The following is a 14879-nucleotide window of genomic DNA, read 5'->3' as shown; positions in this document are numbered from 1 at the left end:
TGAGGAGTGGTGGGGGGGCAGGCATGACCCATGGGTGGGGTGGGGTTTCCTCCCTGGCCAGCCAATCTACACCCCCATTCCTCCCCCCACTGGGACTTACTTGCTCTGCTCTGGCAGCAGCAAATACTGATAAAAGCAGCTGCACCCAGAGCGGCTTGTGGGATGGGGGCTAAGAGGGCTGGCTGGTCAGGATGGGGAGGGAACAATGGGCTGGGGGAGCCAGTTTGACCTAAATTGAATAAGTTTGTTACTATCTAGACCTAGGCTTATCTTAAACGGGGTTCTGCAATTTTTAGACCGGTTTGCGTGCACTGAACTTCTGTACAGTTACAGGTTGAGACTGATTGCTGGTCACTGAGACTGAGCCTAGAACCGTAAGGTCAGCACCGGGATGAGCTAAGTTTAAATCGGGTGGCCATTTTGAACCTGATTTAACCTCCCCAAATGTCTGTACTTAGCCTAGGTGGCTTTAAGGGTACTAGGAAATTGTAGACGAGGCGCTGATTCGGCAAGAGAAAGGAACCTTGCCCAGAGCTGCTGCACTGGAGACATGGTCTGAAATGGAAAAGGCAAGAGCCCAAGCACCACTGATGGGAACAGGCAGGGAGGTGATCAGTGGATATGATGTTAAAGCCATCCCCTTCCTCAAACTGCATGGGGAAATGCCGGGCTGGGAGAGCTCTGCCTATGCTGAAAGTGGGTTAGGGTCCTCCAGTATGGGCAGAGACCAATCCTACCACGGTCTCCTTACGTATCCCTGGTCAAGGCCCCTAATCCCTTTGTGCCTATGCTTCTCACCTAGGGATTGAGGATAATATTGTCTATTCCCCCTTCATCCCCCCATTTGTTTTAACTACTTTAACAGGCAGGGACTGTCTCTTGTGTACTGTAAAGCACCCACAAAGCCATACTCTTGATCTTAGATTTGGCCTCTGGGCACTAGTGGCGTGCCACCGACTCAGCCCGCACTCTCCCGGGCTGCAGTTTTCTAGGTCTCCCATCCTCACACATGCCCTACTCAATGCTGCTTGGCTTAGGCAATTCAATTAATTCACCTCCTGGGGTGACTGAGGCAGCAGAATGCAGATCAACAGCAACACTAATGATTTATAGCCCGCCAACAAAAGGTTCAAGCCTCAGATTAAGGTTGGAGCCTTGCGAGTCAGTAGTTTGGGGCGGTTTCTATTTCCCTTGCAGCACAGTGCAAAAAAAGCATGGTTAAATATGCGCCCCCAGAAGCCTCCTGTGAAGCAAAGCCACACATCTAGAGATTTCCACTCATATTTCTAGATGAGACTTTGAAAAATGGACCTGTCAATACAGCACTGTTCATTAGGCCAGGGTTAGCAATATCAATAAACTCTCTTACGACACTGAGGTTGCTGCTAAACAATAAACCACCGCTGCCATTTCTGACTCAGTATATTCACAGGCCGCTCCCAGCCAGCCGAGCAGTTGCTGGAGAAACATTTCATTTGTTTTCCAATGTGCACCCCTGCTGTTTTACCAGAGCAAAGGCATTTTAGTTGTCACGTTACGGAGTAGTTTTGTGTGTGCACATGATTAATCCCCCTTTGAGGTGCAATCCTTGTACGTTCATTGAAATAACGGGCAGGCTCTTTCCTTCCTTCCTGCTTGCCTTCCTTTTTTTCCCCATCCTCCTCCTCCTCTTGCTGCGCAGATACAGCCTTATTCAAAAGCTTTGGTGATTAATTTTAATGGAAGTTATAAATGAGGGCTTTATACAATTGTATCATGCATGAAGAGGATTATTTTTCCAATGGATTACCATAAAAATGAAGTTGCTGGAAATCTGCTCTCTCAACAACCCAGAGATCATCACTTTCTGTTTGAGCTGCAAAAGGAAGGTGTTTAAAAAGAACAGAAGAGGGTGCTTTCATGTGGGATGAAAGGGAGGGTTACAAGGTATATTATATGATTGCCGCTGTGGTTTCACACTCTTCCTGCCCCCTGGCAAACCACTGGCGGCTCCTGCCATACATGCACACGACATATCCCATTTGGGTCCTTCCCATTCAATGGGAGTCAGCGACATGTGCTTTAAGTCAGACATCCGACACTCTTTGGTACCCACGTCTCTCTTATTGATTGTACAATCAAATCCACACAGGTAAATTCAATGTAGTTCCATATTAGCATGGCTTTTCACTGGCAGAGTGATGTAAAGGGGCTCCAAGTTAAGTGAGAATCAGGCCTCTGGACTTCTGTGGAAGTAAAGGTCTGTGATTGTAGATTTGCATTGAAAGCCTTAGGCGATGAAGATGGAAGAGTATCTCTTTGCAGGGATGAGGCTGCAGGACTGGGTCTTTAGAGGGTCATATTCACCTCCGATGCCTTATCATGCCAGCTAGGTGGGCAGTGTCTGTTCTACAGAGGAGTATAGCACACCTCAGTCTCTTGGGGCATCAAGCTGGTGCCTTTACGGGTTTTCTAAATTCACATTTATGTATTTACTTCCCACCTAGACTGGTTACTTTGCAGCAAAAAGATACTGCTGCAATTTATGTCTGCTTCCACTGGTGCTAACTTAAAAGAAGGGCCAGAGGCAGCGATTACCATCTAAATCACCAAGAGGTGAAGCAAACAGGTGCTATTAATAGTGGTGGAGCATGTACATGTTAATTGGAATGTATTGACTGCAACAAGGATGCGAGAAAGACATCAGCGGAGATAAGCTCAAAGAAAAGACATCATTGTCTGATGGGGGCATCCAAAGGTCTCCCAAGGCTTTTACAAAAGGATGAAAAAGGAGAAAAGCCTTTGCTGAAAAGTTTCCATGGAAAGTCTCCCATGCATCCAATTAGGAGACCACTGGCTGAACTCTGCCTGGTATGCTGATTCCAGAGACCATCCATCACTGAATCAATTCACAAAAACTAAATGAACACGGGGAATTTCTGCATTTAAAAATCCTGGACCAAATTCACCTTGGCATAAATCTATTGAACAAAAGCACTGCACACAGCTCGACAGGATTAACAGGCTCTGTTGCAGAGAAGATCAGTGCTGATGTAGCAGGGATATTGCAGGTCAGGAGAGAGCAGTAGGAGAATGCAGAACTGGAATAACAGGGGTGTTAGAGCCGGATAGCAGTATCATTAGAAGAAGCAGTCAGAAATGCCACAGGAAGGAGCGCAAATCAAAATGACTGGTTAATGGAAAAGCTGGTCAACATAATACCACTGCATAAATTCTCCAGGAATTATTTCTCCTCCTGCTAGTTAACCCAATGTGTACTGGCAAGTAGTTTTACAGGTTTTCTATGAAAAGCTGCTCTAGCTTGATAGGAATATCTGCATAAGCACAGGGGTATATTAAGCTGGTCTGACGAGGCCTCAGTATGAGAAATTCAGAAGTGCCCGAATTCAATACAGGCAGTGCGCTACGGATCTCAAACAATATTTTGCGAAGCAGAAGTTTACACGCCTGCTAGTGGCTGCACAAAGCCTGCGAGGCAGTGTTCTCAGCACTTTCACTCAAGTACCCTGCCTCATTTGTATACCAACTTAAAAACTTGGGCAAATTGAATTTTAAATTGCAATTAACAAAAGCAAAGTGGTAAGAGAGCAATAAGAAAAGTCAGAGAAGCAGAAGGAGGAAACTTTCTTATGACTTTGGACCGGCCAGGTGTTGGGAAACCATCTTAAACCTTCCCGTAGGGAAGATAATTACATTTGGTATGTTCTTTTTGTATTATTAAAGCCATAAAAGAATGAAGTTACAATAAAAGAAAGCCATGTGCTGCAATTGCCTCCTTCCAGCTGTCCAGTTGCGGCTCACATCTGGGAACCCAATGTTACACCTGTGCGACTCCATCGACTTCACTTGACTTGCACCAAGTCTATAATTGCTTAGCATTATCCCTGGCTAAGATATAATCTTAGAGGCTCTTGGACACATGAACAAATCCTTGTTGTAAAACAATGTACCTGGAGGCAGGCTAGATTTTACTGGGAAATCTCAGTGCAGTTCTCAGGAGCAGAGCCTTAGTTTCAACTCTGGATTATGTCCCAAAAGAAAATAAAGGAAGAAGCTGTTGCCCTGCACGCAGATACAGGATTGAAGGCTAACAGATGAAAGTTTAATAAAGCCATAATGCCAGGCAGCAGCAGCAAATAACCGGGCCTTCTCCACAGCATGACACGACAGATGTTTTTAACCATAAACCATGTTTCTGAGACAGGTCGTATAGGGGATATAAATTAAAGTAATGGAAGCCAAAATGGGGGGGAAAATGATGCAGCTTCCACCTGTCTTGGCAGGGAGGTAAGCAAGTGCTGGCTGGCTCATTTGTGACTCTCCAAGTGAAATTATATTCTCTCTAGCCTCTTTACATAATTAGCGATCTGCTTCTAGAAAGAGAGACGCAGCAAAAGGGAAAAAAAGACAAGCAATAAACACTACATCTACCCAGCATGAATTTAGCAAAACTGTGCATAACCCAGCCCCCTTGTAGCAAAATAAGAGGTGGGATCTTCTGTGATGCCTAGGGGGTTTGGATGCCGACTAGCAATTGTGCAGCCAAATCCCTTAAGCCAACTTTGACTACAGCCTAAACACTGTAGCCAATGCTTCACCTGCAAAGAGCACCAGGGGAAAAAGCAAGCAGGAAAACAGACTCAGTACTTGGTCTGAAACTCACCCTATTGTGCAACCAGCTTCGGCCTCGACTGTCCAAATGCAGTTGAGGTTGTGATCGTAGGGAGTGGGATACCCCGGAGACAATATCCTCCCAGATGAATCTCCTCGGATAGTGCCCCCGCACTCAGCTGAAAAAATTAAGCACATTGTTCAGTGTCTTCTGGTCCCATGTATCCAGCAACACTAAATACAGTGCTTTACTTCTCTCCAAAGGTAACTTTTAATTTGCAGTGCAACTAGGAACAGATGCAGACGTCAGCCTGTGATTGCTACAGAGTATTAATGAGAGTCACCTGGCCTGGCTACTCTGCATTTTTTTGTTCAGGTCCCTACAAACCTGAAGCACTTTCACAGCAGACGACAAAATATTTGCACTCTCTGCCTGTGCAGTGCCTGGATGGAGAGCCCATTTATATTCACTTGTCCTTAATTGACAAGCTGTGGGGTGAGTTGAGATGCCTCTGTTTGTATGTCCAAAATCTTTTTTCATCAGCATCATAGAGCCAGTTCATCTGTCCCCTTCAAACTGAACTTGTAAAGAACTTTGTTCTACCCTACAGCATGTTTTCATAAATCCTATGAATCTACCTGCACATGCAAGATATACACAGAGCCCCTGCAGAAAGGGTAAAGGTTGAGAACATTATTGGATTATAACCACGTGGACTTCACCTCTTGACTACAAGAGCTAAGATGCGGCACAGGGTCATTGAATAAGAGGAAGGCAGCGTGTTCCCGGCTAATGAGACCTCTGTGCCACCATAATCCTCATGTGTTATTTCTGACCTTGAAAATGACTCGGGGATTGTTGAGAACAGTACTCCAAGAACTTCGTTATGCACTGAAAATGCTGGTTAATTATGGAGTTTAGGACAGCAGTGAACAGGTCATTGATATGTCATAGCTTTATGACATAGCAGCTAAAGGGCAAAATAATCTGTTATGTCTTCAAGTCAATTCAAGACTGTCCCTTGCAGTATGTTTCTTGGCGCTTTGTCCCCTTTGGATATGTGTCGATAGCACTTTTAATTGCTATCATTTTCAACCAAGTTACCTTAGAGTTACCATGTAATAACCTTCACAATAGCTATGCAGTCAATTGTGACAGTGCTGTATGTCTTCTTTATTGGCAGATGGGGATACCAATCTTGCCATTAAGAAATGGGTCTGTTGTTTTATTGTGTTGTTTAAATGGCTTGCCATGATTGTCCACATGTGCACATCTGTTCTTGGGCCTCAGCTTGTTGCAGTTTGATTTTTTTTAATTGGTTTTTTTTTCAGACTCTAGAGACCGAGATTGCGATTCTTGTGGTGTACAACCTGGTCTATATTCTGTGACTGCACTAAAGTCCAAAACATCTGGCTTTTGATGAAGATAAGCTTGACAATGATAAGCAGCCAACTTTCTTGGGGATAAAACAACTCCCTGCATTTAGCAGACCGAGCAGGCCTTTCTTCTCATAAGAGCCTGCGAGTTCACTGGGGGAAGATTTTGAAAATCAGTTGGCACCAGTTGAACTCTGTTCTGATCACAGCCATTGAGAGTGTGAGCACCACTGGAAGTTTAACTTGGATGGAAATAGCCCAGGCCAACCAAGAAAATGTCTGAAAATGTCATCCCTAGGGTCAAAAATATGAAAGGCCTTCTGATCTGCATGCACAGAGCACATTTTATGTATTCACATGGACATCTGCAATTGCAAATCAAAAAGCGAGGAAATAATAAGGACAATACGAAACGGCCATTAGCATGCATGAAGCTCAGATCTCTGTCAGTTGTCTTCTGAGCACTTTGCATATATTGCTTTTCCAGTCTCCTGTCTTTACCTTTATATATTTAAAGCGCTTATGAAGCAGACTACTGTTTTCTCGAGAGGTCTGTATACCATTTGGCATGTTTAGGGCACTTCAATATCATCAGCTATCATCCATTTATGCACACTGTTATCCCAGCTTCAAAAGCAAATGGATGTAATTGAAAATACCACAAGATGCAACAGATTAAATTGCAAGTGATTTTAAGAATTGCCCTTGAATGCTGGAGTGTTAAGGTTTAATACTGAGTGTATATGAGTTTTCAGACTCTGCTGTTCAGGCAAGTGATGTAGTAAGAGAATGAGCATATACCTCAGGAACTGCGGGGGGAAACACAATAAGAGAAGTAATGCGACGGAGACTATGGGATGTAACCTTCAGCAACTCTCAAATGAAAAAGGCTTTGTGCTTTCCAAACCAACTCCCAGATGATGCCTGCCACCATAGGGAAACCACCCTCCACTTTGGCGTGTTTAAGGAATAGCAGGAATATAGACTAGGAATGAGAGACATTAGCAGAGCTTTGCTGATGGGCTCAGTCTGAAAACAATAGCAGAGGGTGCTTCAGGTCAGGCCTGAGACACCTGCGGGAAGCTGGCATAGCTTCATGCTCCTGATCTATATTCATAAGACTGAGGTCTGATAAAGGGATGAGTAGCAAGGGATCTTTGCTATTGTCTGTGTTTGCATCCAAGAGGGTCTGCCTCAGATGAGTGCATTGGCTGGGTCGGAGGAAGGCTCTGTGCTGGGATCTGCAAAGACAGCCCTAACCAAAACGACAGCGGCTTACCTACACACACTGGCAGTGGTTGGTCCCAAGCTCTGCGTTCACCCATCAAGCAGACGAGCGCCCTGCTGCCTCTTAACGTGTAGCCAGGATCACAATTAAAAGACACGGAGCTGCCTGCAAAATGTCCCTCGTCGTGGACCTTGTAGCCAAACTGGGGGATGCCGGGATCCTCGCATTTAATGAGCTCGAAACCTGGTACAAGGCAAGAGGGAATTGTTCTCAATAGCTGGAATATGTTAATAACTGGTAACGTAGAGAGCCGCTGCAGGCCCACATGGGACTGCTCTCCTTCAGACTTGCATCTTTTCTCTAACAGGGAAGAAGCGTTAAAGGAAGGGTGGCCTTATGATTTAGAGAGTGGACTGAGAACCTGAAGACTTCAATTCCCAGCTTTGTTGCAGACTTCCTATGAGCAAGCCAGAAAGTCACTACCGATGGGTTGATACTAGGACAGGTTTCTTGCAGATCTACTCTGGAAGGAACTATCCCATAATCCCTCCTACTGGAGATGCAGGTTATGCCAAGCACGTTTTTCATCCCCCCTGCCAATGCCCTTCACCAGCGCAGCTATCCTGGCAAGCTTCAAAGTGCAGACCAATCTTTTTGCACTTCATCTGCCTCTTAGTAATAAGAGGATAATAATGGTCATCTCCCATGCTTTGTAGACTGCAAGACTTTTGGAGTGGGAACCATGTCTAACTGTTTGTCCAGTGCCTAGCACCATGGGACCGTTGTCTCGACTGTGCTCCTAGGTGCCAGTATAATTCGAATAATGGTGCTTATTCCATGAGCAAGCAGTCTGGGACTTACTTGAAAACTGTAGTTCAAAGCCTTTACTTGTGTTCTCGCTGTTGGTGATGAACTCAAGCCACATGCTGCTGGAAGTGCTGTTTATACTCGTGCCCAGCATCTCGGAGCGGCTAAAGGAGCCCAGTAGGCGAGCAGAATTATTGCTACCATCATAGACCTAGAATGAAAAAACACACCAAAACCAAAATGAAACATCGTACCACTTAGGAGCTGTGAGGCCAAAGCCTCTGCACAGGTAAATGGAAGCAACTCCTTTGAAGCTGCAGGAATTACACCCCCTAAACCACTGGTCTCTTTATTTTATTTTTAATTTTTTTTACAACTAGTCTGTTATACTGCTCCTTAATGGTAGTGGATTGGCAGCCCAGAAAAATACCTGTTATTTTGTCTAGGTGCTTATAGCAGGCTCATCACAGGGTTACTGAATGACCTGAAAGAAATCTTCTCTCCTGGAAACTGGTGTAGTCTAGATCAGAAAGAACATGCCCCTTTGACTAGCTCACTGCTCTATTGCAAATCAGAGCTTATTAAAGCTAATAAATACACCAGCAAGACTGGGGGGGTGAGGGTTGAAGAGAAATGAACCCTCCTGATTAAGGGCACAAGCCACTTTCTCAATAATGAAGGCTTGGAGGAAATTTTCCCTGGGAGCTGGTAGGAAGTGGCATGAGACCGGGTTAGACAAGGCTAGCACTTGACTGCCCAATGCATTCTTTGCATTAGCTGGAAATCTCTCTCTTGCCAGCAAGTCTGCGAGGAGACGGTGTGTGGATTAAGCCTACTTACTGTGTAAGTACAGCCCTTAAATAAGGACAGAGACATTTGCAGGGGAGATGGCTTAGCACAGCAGCACACAACTTGTAATAATAGTCCCTACAAAAAGCATTTCTTTGTGGGTAATATAACGCAGCCTGGATTTGCCTCTCTCTATAGACAGCCCTGAAACTTGTAAGCACAGATTAATTGAACGCTGGGTGCTGAGATGCTGAAGAGCTTGGGAGTTTTGCATTTAAATAATCGGGGTTTTTTTTGGCAGATCAACCTGGCCTCTTAGATGCACACAAATAATACTGAGGACCTCGTGTTCACAGTCTCTGCTGTACAGCGGTGCAGATAAGAACGAAAGTTTTGCTGCAAGGAAGGCCCCCATAGCGTTCCAGCAAATCGCTGAGATGAAGCTGTTTTTCCCCCCGTTAATGTGTATTTCGACACGTATCTGCTCACTGTGCAATTTCTGCTACTCTGTGTGGTGTCTAAAACTGAGAGATTAAAGCCCCTCTCTAGCTATTTACTTACTCCAAGATAAGAATATTTTCCTTAAAAGAACAAAAAGAAGAAAGCCCATTAGTTTTCCATGGCGGCTATTTCTACTCCCTTTTGTGAGTTCAGTCAACTCTTGCTAATCTAAAGCCCACCAAAGTGTTCACATACAGCACTGAGGTCTCTCCCTACCTCTCCGAGAATACTGAACAGAAGTTACATCATTGTTACTAAATGTTTTTTAATATTATTTTAGTATTTTTTAGGATTTTACATAATATAGAATTTACTGACACATGCGTTAGGAGGAGACAAGCAGATTGTACTGTGTAAATGTTGGTTTAACCTTGACTATTTGAGGAGATGTCAGAAAGAATATTATGGGTAAGTTTAAAGGGCAGAAGGCAGCACCGTGTTCACGGTAGCTCTGCACTTCCCAACCCTGCTGAGGAATGCCTTGTTCTGCAACACATACTTCCAGCATATAAACTTCAGGCATGGGCGATGACTCTTTCGGACAGAAGTGTGAATTGGTGAAGTTTAGCTGTCCTGAGGCTTTCGACTGGCTAAAATATGTGTGCTAGTCTGTTCCTGGGAACTGCAAATGATGGCATAGCAGTGACACAAGTTAATTATCCGGTATCCACAGCCTGCAAGATATTATTTCACCACTACAACAGGACCCTTCGCACCTCACTAACCTCACATGGGGCTGCCAACCATAGACATTGCAATGGCTCAGCTGCATTTTTTTTTTTAATTTTAAAGTGTGAAGTTAATGGAAGTCTTTCAACTGGCTTCCAAGAGCTAGGGGTCAGGTCTTTCATAATCAACCAGCTACATCCCTAACTACCATCATGGTAATTACCATGATAGCTATGCATTTATAGTATCTATCAGAGATCCCTTTGAGGTTAAGATGGGACTTAAGCAAGGCTGCATCGACACTCTTCTCGATCTTCCTTACTGTGGTAAACTGTTTAATCTCAGCTGACTCCAAACCAAAACCAAGACTACCCTGACCTCAGTCATCAAGCTCCTGGTGGTACTGTAGCGTATGCTCACTCAGAAGCAGACCTTCAGGCTATTGCCAACGTCTTTACCAAGGCATATGAGAAAATGGGACTGATGCTTAACACTCAGAAAACTAAGGTGCTACATCAACGAGCTCTTAAGAAGCAGTCCCCAGCTCCGGTAATTCAGATGCCTGGTGAGACTCTGGAGGACACTGAATATTTCCCGTACCTTGGAAGCCATCTCTTACAGAAGACTGACATTGATAAAGAAATCCAGCTTCGCCTTGAATGTACAAGAGCAGCCTTTGGACACTTGAGGAGACGGGTGCTTAAAGATCGCGACATCAGATGTGAAACCAAGCTCATGGTTTATAAAGCTGTTGTGATTCCCACCTTACTGTATGGAGGTAAGACATGGGCAATGTACAGGCGACACCTTAAGTCACTGGAGAAGTACCACCAAGGCTGCCTGCAGAAGATCCTTCAAATCCAGTGGGAAGATAGATACAACAGCATTAGCTCCTCTCACAAGTAAACACCACAAGCACCAAGGTGATGATCATCTAGCATCAACTTTGCTAGGTTGGGCATGTCATCTGGATGTTGGACTCCAGACTGCCAAAGCAAGTTGTATTCCCCCAGCTTAGTCAAGGCATACGCTCAAGAGGCGGGCAGAGAAAGCATTTCAAGGACATTCTCAAGGCTAGCTTGAAAAAACTTAAGATCGACATCAACTCGTGAAAGACTCTTGCCCAAGACTGCCCCAAATGGAGGAAGAGTCTGCTGCAAGGATATCCGTACTTTGAACCTTATAATGACAACAGGAGATGGAAAAGTGGGAGTGGCAGAAACCGCGGGTTGTGGACCTAATCAAGGACCCGGAGCCACCCACCACGCATGGAAACACATGCTTGAGTTGCACCAGATGGGCCTCGTCAGCCATGTTCAGACCCACAGATAAGACAATCATTGAAGACAATCATCCTCGACTGCTAGGGATTGCCAAAGAAGGAACATATCTAAAAGCTATTTGGGAGACAGTTCCAAACATTAAAACCAGACCAGTATTAGCATTGAAGGGCTGCTTTATTGGAAGCCCCAGCTGAAAGACAGATCTGAAGACCAAATGCCCTCTGCTACCCTACTCCTTGTGGCTGTGTGGTACAGAGAGGACAGTTTCTGGACAGTTTGGTGGAAGCCCATACTGCCACTGCCTGTTCAGTACAGTACAGTCTCCAGGACTGTCAGCTCAACATATTTCACCAGGAACAAATCCACATTGAAAACAGAAAGCAAAGGAAAGAGGGCAAATATACAACCAAGGGGTTGAGATCTGAATCTCAAAAGGTTTGGTGAAACATCTGCAGGGGGGAAATAAAAAAAGCCAAATGCTCTAATTTCTTATCTAAATGCAGCCTGGAAGAACAAGATCTCTCAGTATCAACCAGTTTGGTTCCACCCAGCAGTGGAGATGCCACTAGACTAGCTTCTTCAGCAGCATTTGGGCATTTCAATAATCACTCAAGAATTAGAAGTAGGTACTCTGCTTTACCTACATATATTTCCTCATGCTTGGTGCTGCTGACTCAGTCTGAGTAGCTCTCTGTTGCATGTTAAGCCTCATTAAAAACTTAATGGCCACAAGCAATGCAAAGCTTTTACAGACCCAGATGTGCACTGCTCTAAACATCTGTCCCCACATTACTGTATGACATCTCCAGCTTTCTCAGAGACACACAGCTATACCATTTCCCAGAGATGCTACTGAGACAATTCAAAGTGTAAGCTTTTGGGGAGAAGAGGTCTTGCTTTTATCTAACGCTTGTACAGCACCAAGCATTCAGGTTCAGGATCTGTAGCTAGGGGGTGAGGTGCTCTGTGCTCCATTAGACAAATAATAATAATAGCATTAGAGAATCAACTTCAAGATAACTATTTTCATCAATGACGAAGTTGCACTTTACCTGTCAAGGAGTTTGGGCTTAAAGTACACTAGGAATAACCCAGATAAGATTTTCAAAATAACCTTTATCAGTATGCATGTCCATCTCTAAATTCTCTGAACCCCCCATCCCAGTAAAGCAAGTTGTTACCTTAAGAACATCCCCTGCCTCCAGTTCAAAAGTCCTGGCTTTCAGCTGGATCCCCTTTCCTGGCTGGGTCTGGATGGAGTAAATGCATTCGTGGTTGTTATTGTAGTTTATTGGATAGTTGGGAGATAGCAAAACACCCTGTGTTCCAGTTACAGATGAACCGCATTCAGCTGCAGAAAGACAAAGAGAAACATTTTAATAATCATGTGGAAATACGAGCAATACAGTACATGCACATAATCACGTCTTAATTCCTGAATGGTGGCATATAGAGACACTCACCCTCTTAAGCCCACCCCTACATGCCAATGGTTTTGTGTGTTCTGTTTTCAAAAGCAGGTAGTAAATCAACTAGTAATGATATCACCTAGCTTTTAAGTGCCGCTTTTCATTAGCACATCTCAAAGCACTTCAAAAGGAGAGCAGTATCATTCTCCCCATTGTACAGAAAGGGAAACTGAGGCACAGAGAGGTGATTGAATCTGCACAGGGTCACCTAACCGCCACAGCTGGGAAGAGAACTCGGGTCCTGAGGCCCAGTCTAAGCAAGCAGATCATACTGTTGGACTGAGAAAACAGCTTTAATAAATGTCAACAGACAGTCACGTGTCCCGTCACAATCGTGCTTGAAGCATTTCCTTTTTATGAATGTTCAAGCCGCCTGGCTTTGCTGGCACAGCTGTTTGCAGGAAAAAAAAAAAATCCCAACCAACCAAACAAAATCAAACCTAAGCAGAATAAAGCAAACCAGCACAATGAAAAACACTGGCTGCTCAATTATTGACTGAGACTCAAATTCAGGAAAACATGTTGAAATCAATGGGAGGTGAGCACGCATTTAAAATAATGCAGGCACCAAAAATTTCCAGGGATCAAGTCCTAGAAGCAATATTGTGAGGGGTATCTCAGATTGTAATATTTAAACATTTGCCTTTGTCCTGTGTTGCTTAGTTACACAAGCCACATATATATATAAAAGAAACAATGCCACGCCATTTATTTAACTAAAACCCAACACAAATATCTTTGCTGATTCCTGGTAACGAACTGTTATGACTGCATGCTCGGGTGACGTCCGCAGTTTGTTTCAAAGAATAAAGAATTTTGTGAATTCCAAATTTTTAAAAGGGACAGGTAGGAGAAGGAAAAGAAGGCAAAGTATGACAAAATCCATTATTAATGGCTAATTCTGTCCACCACCTTTCTGGGGAATGCTCTGCTTGATGATATTTTAAGGCAGGGGCAGGCAAAATACGGTCCGTGGGCTGCATCTGGCTCGCAGGCTGCATCTGGCCTGCCAGGCACTTTCATCTGGTCTGCGGCGCCCACCAAGTACCTGTACCCTGCCCAGCCCTTCCACCCATGAGGGTAGGAGCGAGGTACCCATGTATACATCCCACCCCACCACCACCACCATCTATTGCTCCTTGCTCCCACCTGCATGGGCAGAAGGGCCCAGCTCAGCCATCATGTGGCTTTCAGGTGGGGCAGCTGCTGCCACTGCTGCAGCTGCCAGGGAACCTGCTCAGCTTCCCTGGCATCCCACTTGCTCTGGGCAACAGGTAGGGAAGTGGTAAGGGCAGGGGCAGAGCTGCAGCTGGGTAGGAGTGTGGAGCATGGGGCTGGCAGCAGTGCTTAGTTTGCACCCAAGGGGGTGGCAGCAGCATGAAGCTTGGGTGGTCATGATGTAGGTGTGTAGGAGTGAGTGGGGAGTGGAGGAGGAGTGTGTGCAGCCCCAGCAGGCAGTAGCAGTGGCAGCAGGCGGGGGCGCTTGAGGCACATATGCCCAGTGTAGGCATTTGCTGCTCGGTGGGCACGTGGCTCTGACCAGTGCTGCATATCGTGGTGAGGACTGCAGCCCCACTGGGCCACCTCTATCGCTAGTGCTCCCTGCCATGCAGGTGCAACCCCTGCACTTGCATGCAGCGGGAAGGAAGCCCCACGCACAGGAGTCAGCTGTCTTTGTTGCCCCCTGCCACGCAGGTCCTGGGACTCAGTGGAGGGGAGCTCCAGCCCCTGCTTCCCCACGGAGTCCTAGGACCTGTGCAGCAGGGGGAAGGAAAGGCAGTTAGCTCCAGTGCATGGGGCTTCCCTCCCGTCGTGTGCAAGTGCGGGGGCTTTGTGTGTGCAGCTGGGAGTGCTGGTGATAGAGGTGGCCCAGGCAGCCTATGTTTCTCACCACGATGTGGAGAGCTGGCTGGATCCATGCACTGCTGGGAAGCAGTGCTTGCACCAGGCACGAGCACCCCAGGTACCCCCACCTGCTGCTGTTGTGCCATGAGGGGAGTGGGAGTGTGCCACACCTCCACCACCCTCCCTCACACCCCACAAACACCATACACCCACACCCTGCACCCACAACCCCTGCATATACACCTCCCAACATACCCTATTCCCCCCCACCCCCCCTCACACCAGGGGTGACATGTAGGG

General features: G+C 45.6%; 1 protein-coding gene across 3 annotated transcripts in view; it reads right to left on the bottom strand.

Annotated features, from left to right (window-relative positions):
- CSMD2 (CUB and Sushi multiple domains 2) overlaps positions 1-14879 on the bottom strand; it is a 795490-nt gene that overhangs the window by 194093 nt on the left and 586518 nt on the right. For all 3 annotated transcript variants that reach the window (XM_019512241.1, XM_019512243.1, XM_019512242.1), the window contains 4 exons: positions 12447-12616; positions 8078-8234; positions 7268-7459; positions 4664-4790 (listed from right to left, as the gene is read on the bottom strand). In XM_019512241.1, the coding sequence (XP_019367786.1) occupies positions 4664-4790; positions 7268-7459; positions 8078-8234; positions 12447-12616 (646 nt within the window). The remainder of the gene's footprint in view (positions 1-4663; positions 4791-7267; positions 7460-8077; positions 8235-12446; positions 12617-14879) is intronic.

This window comes from Gavialis gangeticus, unplaced genomic scaffold (genome assembly GCF_001723915.1).
Source record: "Gavialis gangeticus isolate Ggan-Ray unplaced genomic scaffold, GavGan_comp1, whole genome shotgun sequence".
Lineage (NCBI taxonomy): Eukaryota > Metazoa > Chordata > Crocodylia > Gavialidae > Gavialis > Gavialis gangeticus.
The sequence above is the reverse complement of the archived record's forward strand: the minus strand, read 5'-3'. Positions and strand labels throughout refer to the sequence as shown.